Source organism: Eurypyga helias, unplaced genomic scaffold, assembly GCF_000690775.1.
Source record: "Eurypyga helias isolate BGI_N326 unplaced genomic scaffold, ASM69077v1 scaffold1533, whole genome shotgun sequence".
NCBI classification, from domain to species: domain Eukaryota; kingdom Metazoa; phylum Chordata; class Aves; order Eurypygiformes; family Eurypygidae; genus Eurypyga; species Eurypyga helias.
In genome coordinates, this window is record NW_010242884.1 from 34,235 (window position 1) to 55,646 (window position 21,412).

At 44.1% G+C, this 21,412-nt stretch overlaps 1 protein-coding gene across 1 annotated transcript in view; it reads right to left on the reverse strand.

Annotated features, from left to right (window-relative positions):
- Positions 1-21,174, reverse strand: part of LOC104504505 (calcium/calmodulin-dependent protein kinase type 1D) — a gene marked incomplete at its 5' end in the record, with an annotated part of 40,636 nt that extends 19,462 nt beyond the window's left edge. The window contains 3 exons of the mRNA XM_010149192.1: positions 7,150-7,225; positions 15,795-15,921; positions 21,036-21,174. Coding sequence (XP_010147494.1) covers positions 7,150-7,225; positions 15,795-15,921; positions 21,036-21,174 — 342 coding nt within the window. The remainder of the gene's footprint in view (positions 1-7,149; positions 7,226-15,794; positions 15,922-21,035) is intronic.
- Positions 21,175-21,412: the final 238 nt, after the last annotated feature.

Below are 21,412 nucleotides of genomic sequence, written 5' to 3' on the forward strand. Positions count from 1 at the left end.
AACTTCTGAGCAGCACAGAGCTGGAGGGCTATAACCCTGCAAAGGGGAGAGCAGAGAGATATGAACCCCAGCAAGAGTCCCAGATCCTCCAGAGCCTTTCAATCCATCTCCTACACCCATCCAGATCTTCCTCTCCTCCTCTGCATGGCTTGAGTCTGGGGTGTCTATCTCCGTGTCTGGGAGGTCATCACAGCCCCTAACAGGGTTGCATGGCTGAAGGTGTGACGCACGAGGAGACAGCATCATGCAGGAGGATGCCAGGGCTGATGGAAGCTGGGCAGAGGGCAGAAATCAGACTATTTTGCACTGCTTTTCCCTTGCTGGTGAGAGCTAGAGAAGTGTTAGTCTCTATTATGGGTTGTGGGCAGGGACACCCCTCCAAACCAGTCTCCTGGCTGAGAGCAGGCTGAGGGTAGACCAAGGGCTGGTCCTGGCTTGGCCAGAGATGAGGATGAACTTCCTGCATAAGAGAACCTAGGGATGTTCCTCCAGGAGGCAAACCATTGAGGACCTAGAGCAGAAAGCAGGTAAGAAGGGAGCAAGCTCCTTAGGAGAGAGGAGGTGGTATGTGGGAAGGGAACACCAAGGCATCCTGGCACAAGTCCTCCCTGTGGGAGCCAAAATACTGACTGTCTTGCTGTCCTTTCCCTTAAAATCAGAGTTTAGCAAGACACAGAAGTTTTAACATTACTTTAGTTAAACCACGACAGCAGTAAGGGATGGGAAAACCCCAGTAAATGGGCCTATCATGCAATTTATGGTTGGAGGAAATCTTGCTGGATTTCCAGCAACTGGGCCACCTTCCAAAGTCCATAATAAGTTTTTGTTTAATTCTTACAGAATCAAAATCCCACCAACTTCATTTCCATCTGCTGGGATATTTCTGTGTGAAAAAAATGACCTCACTATCAGAGGTTCTGTTGCTTTTCGTCAGATATGCAGAAATATAAAAATAACCCCTCTGTCTTCAATGTGAAAAAATCCTGCATTGTCCTGGGGGAGCTTCAGGCAGCTATTAGTTGTCATCATTTTCTCGCAGTTTCGCCAAATAAAAGCTTTTCAGAATTATTTAGCAACCTTATCACATCAGCAACAGATTTTCCCTTAACCTTCTATTCCCAGTCTTGCCTTAAAAAGAATGGGATGCAGATAATTAAAACACAGGTGGATGTACAAAAGAAAGATATTGCCAGAAGTCATCTCTAGAAGCTATCGGGAGAGCACAAGGCAAATAGCAGGAACATCTACTCCTCAAAAAGCAGGGAAAGCAAACACCCTGTCATTGGAGGTGATACTACTACAGGCTAAATAACCAATTTGCATGGTCAGTGTACAGCCTGTAGCAAGAGGCACCAGGGTTATTTTACAAACAACTTTATGGTGAGATTAGAGCAAAGAATTCAGTAAGTGCTCAAAGACCTGAGATGTATGGTGTGGGAAGTCATCCAAGTGCTATTTATAGGGATAAACACATGTATTTCTTCTTATTTTGGGAATGGACCCTCATACTGACTGACACCGGTGCCCTTATGAAACTGTGGACAAGGACATATTAGCACAGGGAGTAAAAAGTAAATTATGAAGCAAGCATTGAGGAGCAATCATTTGGGGTTGTTTTCCCTGTGTTTAACTGTGTTACCCTGAGCAATCTAACATGCCCATGTACATTTTGCCACCAGTAACTGACCTTCCGGTACCGAAAAAGCAAGCTGTTCCTCACTTACTTGCTTAGGCTTGTGTGTGATGCCAAGCAGGCAAGATGACACAGCAGCTTTTCCCAACGTACGACTCCAGGATGATGGTAGAAACTTTTTCTGGCATAACATACTATGTACTGCCCCTGGTTAATCCTTCCATACAAACATCACTGCTGATTTTATGCACATCTACTTGAAAATAAACAACTCGGCAGCAAAGAAGTACAGGAAACTATGATTTATCTCCAGATACTTGCTGTTTATAAATAACAACTCAGTAATTCTCTTGTCCTACCAGTGAACAGAATCATAAGGAAATTCAGGGAAAAATGCGTTCAGCCTAGCGCAGAAGGGACAGGAGGGTTGACTATGAATAACCAGGGGCTGAGGCGCAGCATTCTGTGGCCCCAGGTGCTTTTCCAGCTTTGGAACATGATCGTCTATTTTCTACATATATTAACTTAATCTTCATTGTATCAGGTATGCATGCAATCAGTACTTAGCTCCCTAAGCTTTTGTAACCCCTCATGTGACCCAGACAGGTCCAAAATCCAGCTGCTGGGAATCCAGTGAATTCTCTTGTTCTTATGCTTCTTATGTTTTATATTTTTAAGATTAAGATATTATCAAAACTGCCTTTTGATAAATAGAAAGCCAAGCTCAACAGTGAAGCTGTTTCAAATTGAGAAATACTGCAACTGGAATAACAGGAAATTTCAGGCTGCTAAAATTAGTTTGTGTGAATAATGGCTTCCCATGCAAAACAGTTTTTGATAAAAACTCCACTGGTACAGCCTCTGCAATCTGTCTGTCATTAACAAGAAGCATTAGAGACTGAAACAAAGGTATTTTTTACTAAGACATCCTTCACCTTGCGTATCACAGAAACAAGTATTTGTCTAGAGCACTGGTGCCACAGAAACAGTTTGTTCTTCCAGTGTCATAAACTGAAGCCTCTCGTGTGAGCTTGTGTCTGGAGTCACTCAATCCATGTGCCATAATAATAGCTCAGAGCATCTTTAATTTATGTCCAGGTTCTGTGTTGGATTCCCCTGAGTTTCCATCTTAAATGACAACAGCCTGTTCAGAGTGGCTGTGAGGATTCCTGGGAGAGGTGGGGAGGTGATGCAGGACGATGTGCTTGGATTGCCCTATGCATGCATATGTCTGACTAGTTTGGGCATGTGCAAGTAGCTCCAACTGATTTGATTGTGGAGCTGGAAATGGCATATCCGGATGCGTGTGGTGATACACTGGAATGAATAACCCCTGCTCAGGGCAGGATTAACTGCCAGCATCGCACCAGGGTGGCTCTGCTGTTGATGCTTGTTGCATCTCGGTGCCATGTCGTGTGGTGCAGGGTGAGCATGCTGGATCTGCCACCCCCGGTGGTGTGCCACTGCTGAGACAGCAAACCTACACGTTAAACCTCTGCCCATCACTGGTGGTATCAGACACCCCAGCAGCGCTACCTCCTACCAGCTTAGGGAACGAATCTTACTGTACCCCTGACACTCATGTTCTCAGAGGCCATGTCTGCAGTTTCTGGCTATTTCTGTAAGCAAGGAGGAGATCCCGTACAAGATTAGGACACGTGAGATGTGGGCTGGGTTTCTAAGCTCCATTGCAGTCAGTAGAGATGGCGTCAAGGAGGCCGGAGAGTGATGCAAATGTACCATAAAGCAGATGAAACCATACTGTGAAGGTAAAGGGCTACTACAGAGCAGGGTGTGATCCAGTAGCCTCAGCGTGGGCATCTGGTGCTATTCAACGCGGTCCATCGTCTTCCACTTGGTCTCCATCTGCCACTCCAGAAGGAAGGTCTCTGCAGTGCCTTACACTTGCCAAATCCACTTGGCTGTCCCTGACACCCCCGCGTGGCACTAAACACGTAAGTTCAGGTAACTGAAAGAATGGCACATCCCAGTGAAATGGCTGCTTGCATGGACCCAGGCTGGGTTGAGGTGCCCACACGTAGAGCCCTGGTGCCACTGGAAAAGCTGTTGAGTGCACAGGACCCCTGTCCCCAGCTGGCAGGTATGCCACGGGCTACCGGGGGCTGGCCCTTCCTGCAGCCACAGCTTGAGACTGCGTGGGACTAAACCAGCACTAAGCACCTACATGAGGGTAACCCAAGCGAGCCCTGCAGCGCTGCTGACTGCAACACGAGCCGAAGGATGTAGCTCACATGCAGGAATACGCAAGGAGGTGGCTTGATCGCAAAACCAATCCCACCCAGTCAGTCACAGTCTGGCAAACACATTACCATGCTCCTTCTACGGCAACACATTACTGCCATTCATTTTGACTGTACATAATACAAATCAGGTCCTTATTACATGAAGCACAGAAACTCTGAAAACGTTTCCTTGCCCTGAAAACATGAATTCTCAGGGACTCGTTCTTACTGAACTGATTTAAGCCTTCAGGGTTGGGAATTCCCCATACAGCAAATGAGAAATTTAGATTTGAGGGGTGTGTATGTCTTTCTTAACAAGCCCAGCACATGCTGATTTGGAAAACAGAGCTGGAAACAACTGAGCTGAACCTTGCAGAAAGAGCAGGCTTGCTTAGGAAGGGAGAAGGTTTGCGGATGAGATTGAAACCTTCCACCTATTAAAGACGTTAATCAGCTGGGAGGTGGAGGACACATTGCTTAGCACTGCCTCATCCATATTCGTCAGGAAGAATAGAACTAAAAAAAAGGCAACAAGTGAAATAACAAGCGTGCCATCAAAAAAAGACTTTTGGTGCAGGAGCCATGGTTGAATGGTACTGAAAGCTTGGAGGAAAGCAAAGCCAAGTTTATCTCCAGGCAAGAGTTCACCCCTCCTGTGGGCTGCCAGATGGATGCATATTTTCAGGGTGAGTATCTGACAATAAACTGAACCTGGGTAGTGGTCGAGCCTCGAAGTGAGGGAATGTACTGCTGTCTTGAACCTGCATCCTCCTTCTCACTCTCTGAAACTGCTATTCAGCAAAGTACTACAAAAGCAACAGGAAAGACCCTACTTGATTGTCCTGACATGGCTGGCAAGGACCAAAAACTGCAAAAAACCCAACCCCTACGCCTTCCATGCTCATGTTTGCTTGTGGAAGATGGCAAGTTTGGGTCAGCAGACACCATCTTAATCTCAAAGAGCACTAGGGGAATGATGTGTGAAGCAGCGTCTGAAGTATTTTGGCATGTCTGCTGTCTTTGGCACTGCCGTTGCGTGTCCTGCTGGGCTTTGCCACAAAGTCAGAATCAGCACTGTTGATTTTTGCTTTGCTATGCAAAGGTTTTTTGCATCCTGCTATTAATGGTTGCTCCAAGATAAATCCATTCCCCTGCAAAGTTTGGTACTTAACAAGCTTTCAAATATTCATGTAGATTGGAAAGCCAGTCATAAAGCTGATGTTTTCAGGCAGGACCTTGTTTTAAATAAGTAAACATACATGCAAATAAATAAACCCTTCCTATACTATCTTAATATAAAAAGCTATTTTGAGTCACATATAGCATGTGCAAGACTAAATGAAATCTAAAGAATGAACATTGCACAGAGAGGATAATACAGCAATGAGGTTTGTCGTGGCAAGAACAGTTCTACTACACCATCAAGAAGTTATTCATGTTGACAAGCAATGAAATGTTTGCAAGAGGAGAAAGGGAACAAAGTAGGAATGCTTTAATGCTGTGCCTCATTGGAGCTGCTTTTTCTTCCAGTCTTGTGTAACTGTGACAGTTGTGTAACAGGGAAAAATAAAGAAAAAGGAAAGCACCGGCAATGCTGGCATGAAAAGGCATTTGTTTCTGTGGCAGTCAACAGCTACGCAGCAGCTCTGTGGTCCCTTGCACAAAAGGAACAGGCTTGTTGTGCTCTGCGTGGTCACCCTGGGTCAACCCGTGGCAAAAGCCTGACCTCTTGAGGACCCACATGAACAGCTCCTGCTCCCAAGTCTGCTGGGCTGTGCAGGTGCAACCTGCTGGGTCAAGCCGTGGCAAAAGCCTGACCTTCTCTTGAGGACCCACATGAACAGCTCCTGCTCCCAAGTCTGCTGGGCTGTGCAGGTGCAACCTGTGCAATTGCTGTTTGAGTGACGTGCATGGACTCACAGTCCCGAGCCCCCAGCACAGACCATCCCATCAAGACAGGTCTCTAAGCTAGACGGAGTCTTCCTACAGACTCACAGACAACAAATCCTGCATTTCCTTCTCAATACAAATATTAGCAGTGATTTTAAATGCTCGTGCATACAGAGCTGGATTCAGATGATGGTGCCCAGAAATCTTAAGGACGCCCTTCTCTGGACAGCACTAATGACCCCCGGTACCAGGATATCCCTGTGACTACAATATATTGGACAGGACACCTCTCCAATCCTTCTGAGTGCTATTGCTGGGACAGGAGTTGGCTTATGTACTTCATGGCTCAAGTACTGAAGATGGCCCCACTTTTAGAGTACAGGCTGCACCACTTCATGGAGACAAGTCTGGGTATAATGAAAAACCTTTTCCCCACGAGGACAGTCAAGCAGTGGAACAGACCTTGTGCAGTCTCTATATTCAGAGGTTTTCAAGATCCAACTGGATAAAGCCATAGGCAACCTAGGCTGACCTCAAGGACAGAACTTCCTGAGGTTCCCTCCAATTTAAATTATCCTATTAAGCCTTTGTGATGAAGGGTGGTAGGTACTGAATGAGGAAGGCACTGAATCTCCACAAACTTAGGAGTTCTGAGACATATCCACCACTTTGGAGAATGCACCAAAGTCCGGATCCTGTAGCTTTCTCAAGCAACCAATCCCCATTCCTTTGAGCAACAATTAGCCTCATTAGAGAAGCAAATCACAGTCACAAAAGCAGAGGTTTGATGGAAGAGTGACAGAACTGACAGGGCAAAAATCAGGTCAGCCTCTCCTATGGGATCTGATGGTTGGATATGTTAAAGAAAATGATCCTTCATCTTCCATAAATTCTCAGTATTTTGTACTATGTTTTGATGAGAATAATTGTATGTAAAAATCTCTCCCCCACTCCCCACCCCCCTCTGTGCCCTCCCATGGGAACAAAAATCCATTGCAGCGATGCTTCAAAAGAGGTGACCTTTCAGGGTACGCCTGTGGGCATGATGCTCTGCTCTGTGCACATGGCCAAATTAGTTTCTTGTCAAAGCTAACCTGAGCAGGGGAGGGAGCAGCTTCACTCGCGTCACAACCTGGACAAGCCCACACTATTGCACACAGTGCAGCTCAGGTAAGAGCAAGGATTTTTGGTTTTGAAGGGTCCTGGCTCATTTCCTAGCACTTCCGCCCAAACTTCAGCCTTTATGTAACTGGGAGGTGTCCATGTTTTCCTGGGTCACAAGTGTCAGAGACAAACTCTCTTGGACCAGATGAAGTGGGTAAGCACAAGGTCGGAGAGCATGTGCCAAAGCTGCCGGTGACTGAAAGCCCTGCAGATACTCACAGGATATACGCGATGACCCCGATGGACCAGCAATCCACGGCTTTGCTGTAAGGTTTCTGTGCCAGAACCTCAGGAGCTGAAAATAAAAAGCCGAGAAAGCACGTTACAAGACCAAACATTTGGAAGTGGCCAAGGGGTGGAACCCTGAAACTCAAAGCTCCCTGAGACCTTGTGTTGCCCTACACATATAGTCCTTGCATTTGCAAACATCCTGATGTTTTTGAATCTCATATTCTCACAAAGAAGGACGAGAGGCACAAGAGGCAGAGGGCCATCACCTCTCTGTCAGAGGAACTTGAGGAGACTCTAAGGAAAACGGGGCCGAGTTTTGCACCGGTGCTGAGGTGCACATTCCATCGCAGCATGCTGCCAAACAAGGGATTTCGAGAGGCCACTCCAAAAGCCCAGCGTGTCAGGGAGGTGATAAGTTAGGTCTGCAGGAGAGGAAGGAGAGCTGTCACCTCACCTTCCAGCCTTCCAAAGCCTGCTGGATGTCTGAGTCAGTCATTTCTCCTTCTGCCACTGGTAACACAGGCACCTCAGAGGGGGAAACCAAAAGTAGGAGGAGCTGGACACATGCACAAAGGGACTGAGCCTTCTGCCTCTACAGCTTTCAGCCACCATTCCCTGAATTTTGCTGGAAGTGAGAGTCGTTTATTGAAACTCTTCGTGGGTATGCTTTCCTTTTGTACACCAGTCAGAGTTTAAAAGGCACATTTTTTGTTTGGGAGCCTGGAGTATCATGTTTTCCTCATTGGGACCTTTCAGTGCAAATGCTTAAACCTAAATTTTAAACACCAGTGACTCTAATCTTCTTCACGTAAAGAAGCTTTTGCTTTTTGCAAAGCAAGATGTCCACAACCAGGCAAGAAATCCCTGATTGTGGCATTCCGAAAGCCAACTTGTCACACTGGGTTTTAAAATGCACAGCATTTCCTCTGAATACTTTGGAGTTCACATGCAGCAAAAAAATCACGAAGGGGGAAGTCCCAGCAAAAAAATATTTCTTTGTGGAGTTATACCTTCCTCTGCTAGGAGTCTTAGCAACATCAAAGCAGTTACTTGAAGAAGAGTGGAAAAAAATAAATTGTGAAGCACATAAATGTATTAAAACTTGAGCGTCACATTTAGTTCCTACATACGCTTTGGTGTTCTGGTATGGACTCTGATTCAAAGAGTTATGTTCTTAAACTAGGCAAGTCAACAAAACGAAGGTCAAAACTGCCAGTGAGGAAGGGAACAGGAAGGAAAAATGAGACATAGAAAAAGACTTTTTGGAGCTTGGGCATGAGATTTTACAGAAGGGACTGAAGGGAAGACAGTGCACAAGGCAAATGAGGGCATCCAGGTTGCATTCCAAAAGCAGCAGAATGATGGAAAGGGTCAAGTCACACTGGGGACACATAGTAAAAAGGAATAAAATCTAGGGGAATGTGAGTAAAAATACAGCTGGAAGCCAGATTATGAAGATCCTTGAAGATCTGGATATGATCCAATCTGCAGCGCAGGGTAAGTATTACCCCAATCTTCAAGTCATGCATCAAACTGGGACTGCTGCATGAATAAGAAATTAAAATGATGGTTATGTTCATATATTCTTATTCCTAACATGCTGTTGGAATGTGTGAGTACTCCAACACCTTATCCACTACGTGCCAAAGGAGGTTTCTTTCTACCATGCCTAGCACAAATGGCTCCTAACTTGACCCCAGGTGCTTGGCAGAAACCTGCACTCCCATTCCTAAGAAGACCCTGACTCCTTCCAGGACATGGGCACGCTGCTGCAGTCTGCCGAGGTAAAGGTTAAAACATTCTTATACAACAGGGGACAGCACTGTGGAGATATAAAAGGCACCCAGTTGGCACCCAAAGTAAGTCCTTTCCCAACAGCTGGGTCAGGGTCTGTGTGTCAGGCTGGTGGTAGTCAGTCCAGTGGGGGTGAATCCGAAGAAGAACTTGGGATAAACAAATAAAGCACTGGAGAGTCAGCCTGCTCAGCCTGCCGTGGCCTTCCAGACAACTGGTGAGCTGGCAGAGTCTGGCAAATTTACATTTTTCTTGTATAAACCTCAAAGTTGCTGAGGACAACCTTACCAGACAACTCTTGTGTTTGTTAACCTGACTCTATTTCCTGAGTCATCAAAACTTGCGAAAGAATCTTTTTCAAGACGTGCAAGGGTTTGTCAGACTCCATTTCCTTTTTGTCTCATCCTTTGTGACTGAATTTTGTGACAAATTATGCTGAAGAAGGGAGTTCATTTTCCCCTGTCCTTAGGTGATCTTCCAACTCCCCAGTCCTTCCATATTCCCAATATTTTATTCGCGTGCCTCATCCATCTTTGACTGTCTGCTCCTGTTTGCATCATTTTCAAGACTGGTAAACATTACACATCTTATATCCCCCAAAGAAAATATTATGCAAATGGCTCCTGAGCACCACGGATCCTAGTGAGCTCCTGACATTATACAGATATGCCACATTAACATAACAGAAAACAAACCTGAGATGAAAGGACATGAACTATATAAAGATTCTCCCTCTTAAAACATCAGAGCTGTGCTGGGGCATTTCTGTCTCTTTTAAAGGGGTGAGGAGCACTGATAACATCAGTCGTTGCTATGGATGGTAGATGTGAAGCAGGTAAGAACACCACAGGACCAAGCCCAAAACATATGCAAACTTTAACGAAGAAAGGCAGGAGGTTTAAAGACTTATTTTGAGGCCAAATGGCTGCTTTTGATTTTTGTTCCAAGGAACAGACATGCAACAGGAACGGGAGAACATAGTTAAGCATCATCTGTCTCTGACACACAGAAATATTTAACGAGCTGAAAAACAAGTCAGAGGAGCTCTCAGAAATGATGGTAGATCAGTGCCAAGAGGCAAAAGCAGGAGACGCAATGAAAGAAATCCAAGAGTTGACAGCATTAAAGGATCAACACAGACGACTGAGGAGAGAAAACAGCAGTATGGAGAACAGGAAAGTCGAAGGTCCTGTTTGTGGAACTGAGGAAATGCCAGCTGAGCTTCCAGAATCGCACCTCACCAGGGAATCACTGTGGGCTCAAATGCTACACAACAACCAGAGAGGGGCAAGTCAATGGAGCAAACCTCGACCCTGCTTCCACATCCAGAAACTGTTTTTCAGGGCAATTAAGCATTGCTGCCGGCAACACGTGGCAGGTAAAATGTTGGGTAATGGTCCCAGGGCCTCATCCCACCCGCAGGTATGTGAAGGTGTGCTTCCCAGGGCACTCTGCTTCCAGGACGGACGATCTGATGTTTCACAGTTAGGGTTTTCCTTTTTTTCAGTTACGTCTTGGTTATAATAAGAGAATTAATAAGAGGAAAAAAAAAAAAGAATGGCTTGTTTCAAATGGAGGTTTTAAGAAAAGGTGCAGAACAGGAACATTCGGAAACCTTTCAGAGCACTATGCCATTACCCCAGTGAGCACAGCTATGCTAATAAGCTCCCTACAAATGCAGCTGCTGGATGCCAAAAACAAAGGCACAAGTGATGGGGATTGTTCTGATACTTTAAGCCTGTTGAACAAATTGTACAAGTCATGAGGGTGACTGTTCTTCACACCAGCCTCATAAGCGATTCGCCTTCACTCCCATGATGGTGCTACTCCCAGCAGATTTTGCTGTCTCACAAGAACTCAGTCTAATGCTGTTTTCTGTGGTTTTTACAGCTTCCCACAAGCTGTGGGCCAGAAGGAACCAGGCATTTGAACAAAGGGTGATGGTTCTGAAGATCCCCATAGGTGTGACAAACCAGCAGGCTGCCATAAATGTGGGAGGAATAAAAAGACCTAAGTAGGTTAAAATAACCAGGCACCTGCTTATGCCGGACAGACACACAGCTCAACTCATCAAGCAAATTGGCCTGGTGCAAGTCAGGACTAGTAGTTCAGCTGGTAACTATTTCAGTGCTGGTTTCCCTCAAGCAGACATGTCCCGCAAGTGAAGAAGGGGGAATGTGAATGGGCTGCGCAGGTACAAGATGGCCATGAAATCTGAGAGGGAAGGTAACAGGCAGAGCTTGTAAGGGACACCAAAGGGAGAGGGTGCCAGCCCTGTTGCTTAGGACTCGAAGGTATTACCTCGAGCAGATGGACAGAGAGAAACAATCCTACACCACTGAAAAGATGTTCAGATGCACGAAGGGCCCGCCCAGCCTCTCTTCTTAAGCCAAAGATGGTACAAAAGCAGCATGAGCTCTGCTTCTGCCATACAAAGTGTCTTCCTCATGGGGCAAACAGGCTAAAAGCCATATGAAACAGCGTCACCACAAGACCAGAGTCCCTCTTTCTCTGACTTTGGGGTTGAAAACAACTCCTTTCCCTCTTTCACACAGTCCTACAGTGTTCATCTTGTTCTGGTTGGCCAAGACTTTGCAGTTAGGTGCTCTTTCTGAAGGACTGCATGGTTTTGGTGCAACTCTCATGGCTTCTTCTGCTCCTACTGTCCCTATTTCATGTTGTTGAGTCAGATTTAGACAGCTGTCATGGAACATAATATGCTACAGCCACATGCAAGCAAACTCCGTTTCAGGGTACGGCAGTGGAGCTGAGCGATCGCATTGTCACGAGCTTGTGCCTGAGCAAACCCTGGTGAGAGCAGTTCCCATGCTTTATTTTTACTTTATTACTCATGTTACTGCCTAAACAACTCCTGGGGTTGTTTTTTGCTAATAAGGATATTCCAAAGGCTTATTGAATATTTTCAAACTTTTGACTCAAAAGATACCGAGTAAGTCAAAATTCAACATGAAAATTACTGCTTACTTTGGTCTTGCACAGGGCTAAGAAACGCACGGCTTGGCTATGATCTGAAATTGCTACTGGGTTTCTGGCAGAGCTGAAAGGTGTGATATGACCTTTCATAAAAGCACTACAGAGAATAAAACCAGTGACTGAGGTGGGGTGTACAGGGGCCGACCACACATCCAAGGTCAAGACCAATCCCTATGACAGGGAAATACAAGAAAATTTTACTTGAAGTTGGGTTGGCACGCAGAGCAAGAATTTTAAATCTCAGTAGGATTAAGATATTAGCCAGCCACAAACACAGTTCATAATTCAGTCCTTCTGCAAAAGGAGATCAGGTCATCCAAGACAGGCTTTCTAACACTTTTTCCAAACTTTTCAACGCTCATGAGCATCTTGTGAGCCCAAGTCCCATCTGCAGAAGTAACCAAAGCTTTTGAGAGACCAACTCTCACAGAAAATAAGTCAGTGAGACCTAATTCCCAAACAGTCAAAATCTCTTTAGAGGAATTTGCTGAGTGACTGGAGTCACCTCCTGGTGAGTTCCCAACTTGACACACCTCCAGGATTACTCATTTCAGGCAGTTTTGAACACCTTGTTCATCAAAATCAAGTTCTTCTAAACAGTCTTAAGCCAAGCAGCCCATGACAGATCACTAATGGTTTATACAGATCTTGCCCATAATCACACAGCTCACTCAGGGTTTTGAAAACACCTCTTCTTCTCCAGTTTAGAAGATGGGGTGGAATTTATGCAAGCCAGTCCACGCACCTAATTTGCAATGAAATGAGCCCCACAGGTTGCCTCATCTTACCCAATTTAGGTGCTATCTTAAATTTGGGCATCCAGTTCCAACTAGGTTTTGTCCATTAGAAATGGAGAGGTGAAAGTCCTCAACAGATAAGAAAAGCTATATCACCAGAATAGGTTGCATTATCAGACCTCTTCTTCTGGAAGTAAACATTTAGATTTGCATCTTAACAAAAGTGCCTCAACTAGGTCTAACTTGGTTAAATTATCCTAACCACAATCTTTTCACCATAGGACCAAAATCTCTGACAAAACTGAAAGAATGAGACGTCTGAGCTGTTGACAATAATTTAATCTGTAAGGTAGAGGCTTATGCACTAATGGTTATGCACATTTTAGATATACCCTAATTTGATAAGTAATACTTTGATTTTCAGAAGTAAACTGATATTTATGACGAATTTTAATTATAATTACACTCTCCTTTATTCTATGAATTTCTGAACCACACAAACAGGGATTTAGTGTCTCGGGTACCACCATTCTTGGAGCTGAAACTAAGAAAAGCTGAGATAAAAATCGAAACACACAGTTGAAAGTACAGCCTCATGAGGGAAATTAGACAGAGATGACAAAGGGCTTGCATGCTTGCACATACTTGCAGAGGGCAGCAGACATGAGCTAAGATCAGGTCTGAACCCAGGTCAGAAACTTGTACAGCACCTTGCACAGCAGGATCTGACTGGGTCCATTTCCGGAGAGAAAGGTATGAATAGCAGCAGATTTTAATGGTTTCTTAAGTGATTCCTGGGTGCCTTTGGTACTTGATGCATGCCTAACTTCTTTTCCAAGAATTTAAAAGCAAAGTGGTTAAACTGACAAAAATAATTAATTCCTCATAATATCTTAGAAAATGGGATGTTCTACATATCTTTCAAGTCCCATGAATGACATTGCAAGTGATGGATTCCTGCGTGTTACTTCAACAGCAGGTAAAACGGCTGGGAAAAAGTCCCAAAAGGAGTTGGCAGAGAGGACACCTCATGGGCCAGCACTGCAGCCCATGTCTGCCCCAGTCCAGATGAGGACATGTATTTGTGCTGTGCCATTAGGGGGAAGGACTCTTAGATTTCTCTGAGGGCATTTTAGGCGGGTGCTGCAGACAGGAGTGATGCTGGGAGGCATGAAAGCTTTTGGATGTGGACAAATTGCAGACCATGTATACAGAAGCCATGCCATCAGGTGCAAAACTCGTGGAGGCCCATTTGTGGGCATCACCACAGTGACTGACAGCAAAAATTTTCTGTGCTTGGAAAATGTTGTCTGGGCAACCAATTACATTAAAAAAAGCAAAAAGCAGCTCTAGAGACGAGCTGTCTCCAGTGCAAAAAAAAAAAGAAATAGAACAAATATTTAAAGAGATTTTTCTTTGTGAAAGAGGGGAAAAACTCCTGTCAGCACTTCAGAAATAAGTGGACATGACCTCTTGAACCGTGATGAGTAAATCCTGCGTTCAGTAAGGTAACAACAGGCCTGGAGGCACTTGTGTAGCTACCAGCACCCAGGCCATGAGTAATGAGAGCCCTCAAATGTCTCTCAAAGCACTATAATTCCTGTCACATGCTCTGAGAGCTTCCTCTCCAAAATAGCAAGTTTTCTTATGTAAATGGCTACACTGAGAGGCCATGAGATCACCCAGTACCCAAGCAGAGTCACACTACCTCATTTTCATCATCGCAGCTTCCCTGTGTCTCGCAGACTTATTCTAGTCAGTGACCATTTCAGAACAAAAGAAAACATATTAATTAAGGACAGAAGAGCTGACAGCAAAATTATGAAATTTGCTGTCTCGGCTCAATTCCTGCTAATGCTCTGGAAGATTTCCAGTGTGGTGTGTTACACAAGACAGATATTCAGGCTGTAGAGAGTGCATCCTGATTCATATGTCTTAAAATAAAAAGGAATGGGCTGGTGGCTTCACGAAAAGGGCAAAGAGTTTCTTGGGGAAACCAAAGAAACTTGTTCCTTTCTCTGATGTCACCAGGACAGTGTGTGCCTGTGCAGCATGAAGATAATGCCTGGAAAAAGGTATTCCTGGAACAAATCTGGATCACTGTGTGATAACTGCATCACCTGTTTGAGTTCTTGTACAACGGTATCATCAGAGCTACGAAAACACAGGTGAGGTGGCAGCTGCAAAGGAAAAAGAGCCTCTCTCTGACTGCTGGAGAACGTCAAGTCTTTCCTACCAGAAAGATGTGAGACAAATCTATCCCTCGGGAAGCCACTGTCACTATAGCTCCATGGATTTCATGGATACCCCAGAGATTAATTTTACCGTCTCAGCTGACTAGCTCGGTATCGTAGGAGGTGCAGGCTTGCTGGATCCGTCTCATGCATGGAGTGAGCCTTTTAAATAGTGTTTGCTCAAACACACCATGTCATCACCCAACGAATAATTCTCACATTCAGTTACTTTAACTTTGTTTAAAGGATGCTGGTAAACACACTGCTAATCAGTAGCCTGGCACAATCATTGCCAAATAGACAGAAGAGTAAAAAAAAAAAGATAGGGAACGGTTTGATACTGTCCAGGAATGCCTGAGGACCTAAAGAGCTTTTGTGTACTGACATCTAGGAGTCAGTAACTCAACATGGTTTTAACAGGATTATCGAATATGTCTGATGTAGCCCTTTCATTTTACTATCTTCTATCAGGGGCATCTGGCAAATGCTATCCTTTATGATTAGAATAATGTTATGTTAGGTAAAGTTTCTTGGTTTTATAGGTGCTTGCAGAATCAATGTGTTTGAGGATATTCTTCACATGCTCCTAATCTAGCTACAAGCAGTATCTTTGAGAAAACTAATTTTTCAAAGGATTAAAATAATGAAAGTGAATCCCACAAACCCTGACCTGGATTGCAGGATGCAGACCCAAAGCAGAAGAGCACATGAGGCAGACCACCAGCAACTTTTGAAATCTCTATTTCTAACAAACATCTGTAAAATCCTATGTGCACTATGCAGTGGCACTGGAAAACAAGTATTATTCCCTTTTCACTATGTGTCTGTATTGCAGCTGGGAAGAACGGGTGGACAGTATAACCAAACCTCTTACCAACATAGCCAGGAGTCCCGCAGGCTGTGGACATCACATCTCCTTTACCCTCCATCTTTGACAATCCAAAGTCACTGATCATGATTTTTGACTCTTCATCCTGGCTGTAGTAAAGGAGGTTCTCAGGCTAGAAAGGAGAACAAGCAAAGTGGGTTTTGAATATGTCAAGTCCAGTAACAACATGTGTTGACTGATGCTTTCCACTTAATTCAATCCTTAGTTACATCATAATTTGGTTCCCCTAAATCCTAAAGAGTTGTTCCTACAACCTACACGGAGAACCTTTCCAGACTCCTGTATGGTGATTAGTGGAAGAAGATGACACCTTGAGCTTTGAATAACTTTCCTGGGATACCAAACTTCTCCTCTGGCACCCTAAACCAGAACTAAGGCTTGTCCTGTAATTGTGACATAGGTCCAACATACCATCACTTCAGAGTGGTAAAACAGAAGGATTCATTTGAAGGCAGGTAAATATGGTAAATGCAGGTAGCGTAATGAAAAATTTTTATACAGCATATAAAAAAAAAAGAAAAAGAAAAACAGTAGATAGAGATTTTTTGTGCCTTCTCCACTGGAAATAAACTGTTGTGAGGGAGGAAATGCCTTTATAGTTAACAGTTGCAGCAAGGATGTTTTAGCTAGAGCTGATTAGGAAAAAATGCCATAGCACTAAGCTCAGCAGCTTGTTTACGCTGAAAGAAAACAAGAGTCACTCCACAAAGCCCTGTGACTCTATACTGATGTCAGGTGAGTTGGAGAGCCCAACCAAACTCCATCTGCTACAGCATAATCCTCCATCCATATGTTCTGAGTGTGCTACTTCTACACAGCAAAGCTCTTGTTAGGTGCTGTGAGAGGACACTTCTTCCCCTACTTAATATCTGGGCTTGCAAAAATGTCCATCAGCTGCTGGCAGCCTGACAGGGTGCCATTGCATCACCCCGACCTTGGGGTCTTCATCTATAAAAGTGATGGATACACAACGAAACCCTGGCACAGACTTTTGCCCAGAAGCCGGTACAAACGCCCACCCGCATGCAACACATTTTGTCTATCAGCCCGCTGTGTGCTCCAGGAAATGGCGAGATGCATCTGAGGCCACACAATATCATCAGACTGCTCGGGTGACATCCAAGCTTGGATTTCTAAGAAGGATTTGTAATGGAGCAGCATCAGCATCTCTCTTCCCTCCTCCATCGCTGTAACCTCCTGCTCTGGGGAAAGCGAGGATAAAGAAGCATAGGGGTGTGACATCCCCTCCACCCTACTCTGAGGTCCCCCTTCAGCTTCAAGTGGACGTTAAAGCACTTTCTGGCTCCGAGACCCAGTATGAAGCCACATAGTGATGGCTTTATCCATAGGACGTGATGGCTTTATCCATAGGACATGATGGCCGTGAGAGGATCTACAAGCTGCATCCACAGCTGTGAGCCAGCTGGGAGTGAGGCAAAAAGGGAAACTATTCTGTTTGTAAAAACAATTATGAGGTTGTACCATTTATATTTCTTTCTCATGTGTTGTGGTTTAGCCCCAGCCAGCAATGAAGCACCACACAGCCGCTCACTCGCCCCCACCCCAGGTGGGATGGGGAAGAGAATCGGAAGAAAAACTCATGGGTTGAGGCAAAACCAGTTTAATAGGACAGCAAAGGGAGAGGAAATAATAATAGCAGTAATGATGATGATAAAGGAATATACATCAAAAGTAATGACGACGATAAAGGAATATACAAAAACAAGTGATGCACAGTGCAACAACTGCTCACCACCCAGTGACTGATAGCCCATCCCAGAGCAAGGATTCCCCTCGGCCAATTCCTCACAGCCTATTTACTGATCATGATGCCTTATGGCATGAAATATTCCTCCGGTCAGTTTAGGTCAGCTGTCCTTGCTGTGTCTCCTCCCAGCTTCTTGTAGAGAAGCAGCTGGGAGAACAGGGGCAGTATGAGAAATTGAAAACGTCCTTCGTTTAAAGTGAATATTACTTGGCAATAACTAAAACAACAGTGTTATCAACATTCTTCTCAAATCCAAAACATAGCCTCATACTAGCTACTATGAAGAAAATCAACTCTATCCCAGCCAAAACCAGCACATGACAATACCTCATAATTGCAGTGCTTTAATTGGCCATTATAGTGCTGACACTGTTTTCAGGCACCGCATGAGTCAGATTTATGCCATGGTCCGCCCTTGGTTGGAGTTAGCCCTGATTTTCACTAGTGCATTTCTGATCTGCTGAGGGGTGGGTAGAGCAGATATTAAAGGAAAGACAATTATTTCCCAATGATCGCTGCTAAGTCACCTCAGGCCCACACCTACTCATATTAGAAAGGCCAAGAAACCCACCCATTTAAAACTTAAGTTTGTTTAAAGTCCATGTAAAAGAACTCTAGTTCTTCAAACTGGTTAGTTCAAAAAGCATTAGCAAGGTGGCTCTGTCCCCAGCGGAGCTGCTCGAGCCTTTCAGTCCATTTGTACATCCTGGACTTCCCGGGAATTCATCTACTGCCATCTCTTGTTATCTGCTGCTGCGTTATTCAGATTAAAGACTTGGACCACTACAGAAAGTACTATTTTAGTATCTGAATTACACATAATTACAATAAATAATTGTTATAGATGTTTCAAGGGCTGTATTTTTATAGAGTGGATCCTTTCCCAGATTTTCATTTTAAGGGATCACAATTCGAAACTTGCACTTATCTTGGTATTTTGAGATCATAAAAGGGCCTTATTATACCCTTATTTTTGCCATCATGGTATGTTTGTGCTAACAGGAATTCTCAGCAAGTGTCCCTCATATACTATATTTTATGAGTCATTTTAACAACTGATATGGTACGGACAACAACTTGCAAACAAAAAGAAAGGAAGAAAAAAAGAGCAAGTCTTTGCCCCAAAATATCACTGGAGAAGGTTAGTTTGATCTAAATTCATCATGTCCTTACATAAACTCTGTAAGTAATTTGTAGATTAATCCCTTCCTTTTACCAGATCTCATATTTTATTATAGGGATTTTTAAAAAAGATGAATCTGTTTTAAAGTGAGCGCTACAGCCTTCCTTTAAATCGTGAAGACAGGCAAATTAAGAGCTTGTACAATTGAATATCTGAATTAAGAGGACTCAGACCTCCCTCCAAAAACATCTGGTTGCAGGAGGAAGCCTGGAGTTATTTCCTACAAATTGAACTTGAGAGAAAGCTGATCATGTTAAAATACTAAACAACGCTCCCACACTGAAATGTGGTGGGGCTCGAATAAATACAAGAATATTTCTGTGTACTTCAGTACAAGAGCAGGAAATGAATGGGAACTGAGAGCAACACGTGCAGAGTGCAGGAGATGGAAGACCAACCAGTGCATCCTTACAGAAAATCTATTATTTAGGACTGTTAGAAACAAGCTGCACAACACTGAGGAGGAAATATTATTTGCACACATAAGTGAATATTTTCCTTCAGTGGATTCAAGGTTTTGCCTCTAAAATGTGCCAAACCAATACTTTAAAAATATATTTTGATTATCTATGAATATACTCTATCTGTGGAAGTAAAGATCATAGGATGCCTGCTCTGGCAGAGGTGTCCAGGACTGAGACAAGTCCCTTGCATCAGTAATGTGTGGAAAAGCCTGCCATCCCGAGGGAACAACCCCTGTGCAGCAAAAAGATTCACATCTAGAGTCAAAGAGTGGCAGAAGAAAAAGACTGTGTTAATGTTTTTGCCCTGTCTGCCTGTCTTGGGCACTGCTCCACCTTAGTGCTGGCTGTTACACCAGTAACGGGCTCGGGTTTGGACCTGCTGCATCACAACTTGGAGTGATTATTTTACTTCATGCAGTATTTCACATCAGCACTGATTTTGGAGGAGCTAAAAAGCAAATACATATATTCTTTCATCCATCTTAAGGCAAAACAGTGAAGTTACATTGCCAGCACTACAATCTTTGCTAAGAGGACTTGCTAAAAATTGCAAACATAGAGTCATAGAATCATAGAATGGTTTGGGTTGGAAGGGACCTTAAAGATCATCCAGTTCCACCCCCCCTGCCATGGGCAGGGATCCCTTCCACTAGACCAGGTTGCTCCAAGCCTCATCCAGCCTGGCCTTGAACACTTCCAGGGATGGGGCATCCACAGCTTCTCTGAGCAACCTGTTCCAGTGCCTCACCACCCTCTCCGGGAAGAACTTCCTACTGATATCTAATCTAAACCTAGGACTGTATTAAAAATACATTTAATTTTAAAATATATTAAATAAAAATGTATTTAAGAAGTTAGAAAAACCCCAACCAAAACCCCTTCTTCGTGGTTCTTGACTCTGTTAATGTTCATTACTATTAACGTACATAATATGAGCTTTTTAGCCAAATTCCACTAACTTTATGTGGGAGCAATCCAAGGCCACGGCATCAACATCTAAGGCAACTCCTGTTTGGAGTTTCCCTCCAAAATACAACCAGAGGTGTTGTCTCATTTACTGAATTCCTAATTTCTGGAAGTAAAGGCTGACAGAAGTAACTTGCTCAGGAACTGAAACCACAGTTTTCTTCTGACATTTGTATCTTTTTCTTATGCTTTCTGCTATTTTAAGATACTAAAGACAGGGAGGGTCAGCAGCACGTCATGGAATCCAAGCCTTTCTGCTTATTTTAATGACAGTTTAAGGTATAGGACAGAAAAAATACAGAGACAATATGTTGGTATTTTTTGACAAAAAAGCTGAGAAGTTTTGATGTAATAACACAGTTTAGACAAAAAGAAAATTATCTAAAAATCACATTGCCACAGAGTGCTCCTCAGAAGAATCCTTCTTCAAAAACACTGGTCCAAATAGCATGATAGGAAAACATTCCACTTTCCACGCTATTTATTGTTACTAATTATTATTAAGTCAAAGTAAACACAGCACAGCAAATCTGCAAGATACTCTGCAGCAGTAAACACATCCCAGATGAGATGAGTTTCCTGCCTTAATGTAATGTTTTGGGTCTTAATGAATGACTTTTCCCCCACATGATACGTGCAAAACTCCCATTGTAAAAGCACTGATTGCAAAATCCTCATTAAAACCAATTCTGATGGGAGGATATGGAGCTTTCAGAACATCCCTCTTATGGTAGAACCTGAAACAGCCAGTCCGAGGGGAGGCTGGATTTTCATGTGTTAGACACACATAATTACTCAACTTTCGGTAGCACTGCCCGGAGGACCGAGTCACGCTGCGGACGTACCTTGAGGTCCCTGTGCACGATGCCCATTCGGTGCAGGTAGTAGACGGCATCCAGGACCTGCCGGATCAGGGTACTGGCATCCTTCTCGGTATAGAACCCTTTCTCAACGATGCGGTCGAAAAGCTCTCCCCCAGACACTCTGGAAAGCACAAAGGGATGCAGAAGTGTGAGGATATGCTTTGTAACGGGCCTTCTACCTGGCTCAAGGATGGCCAAGGCCATGCACTAGCCATAGGCAGCCAGAGCACACATCCCTCTGGAGCTCTGGGGGCTCATCCACTGCCCCAACAAATATTTGGGTTTGGTTTCTTCATAGTCCAAGGGCTGGTGTCTGCCTGAGAGACCACAAAAGTAGTGAGGGGCAAAGAAAAGAAGCA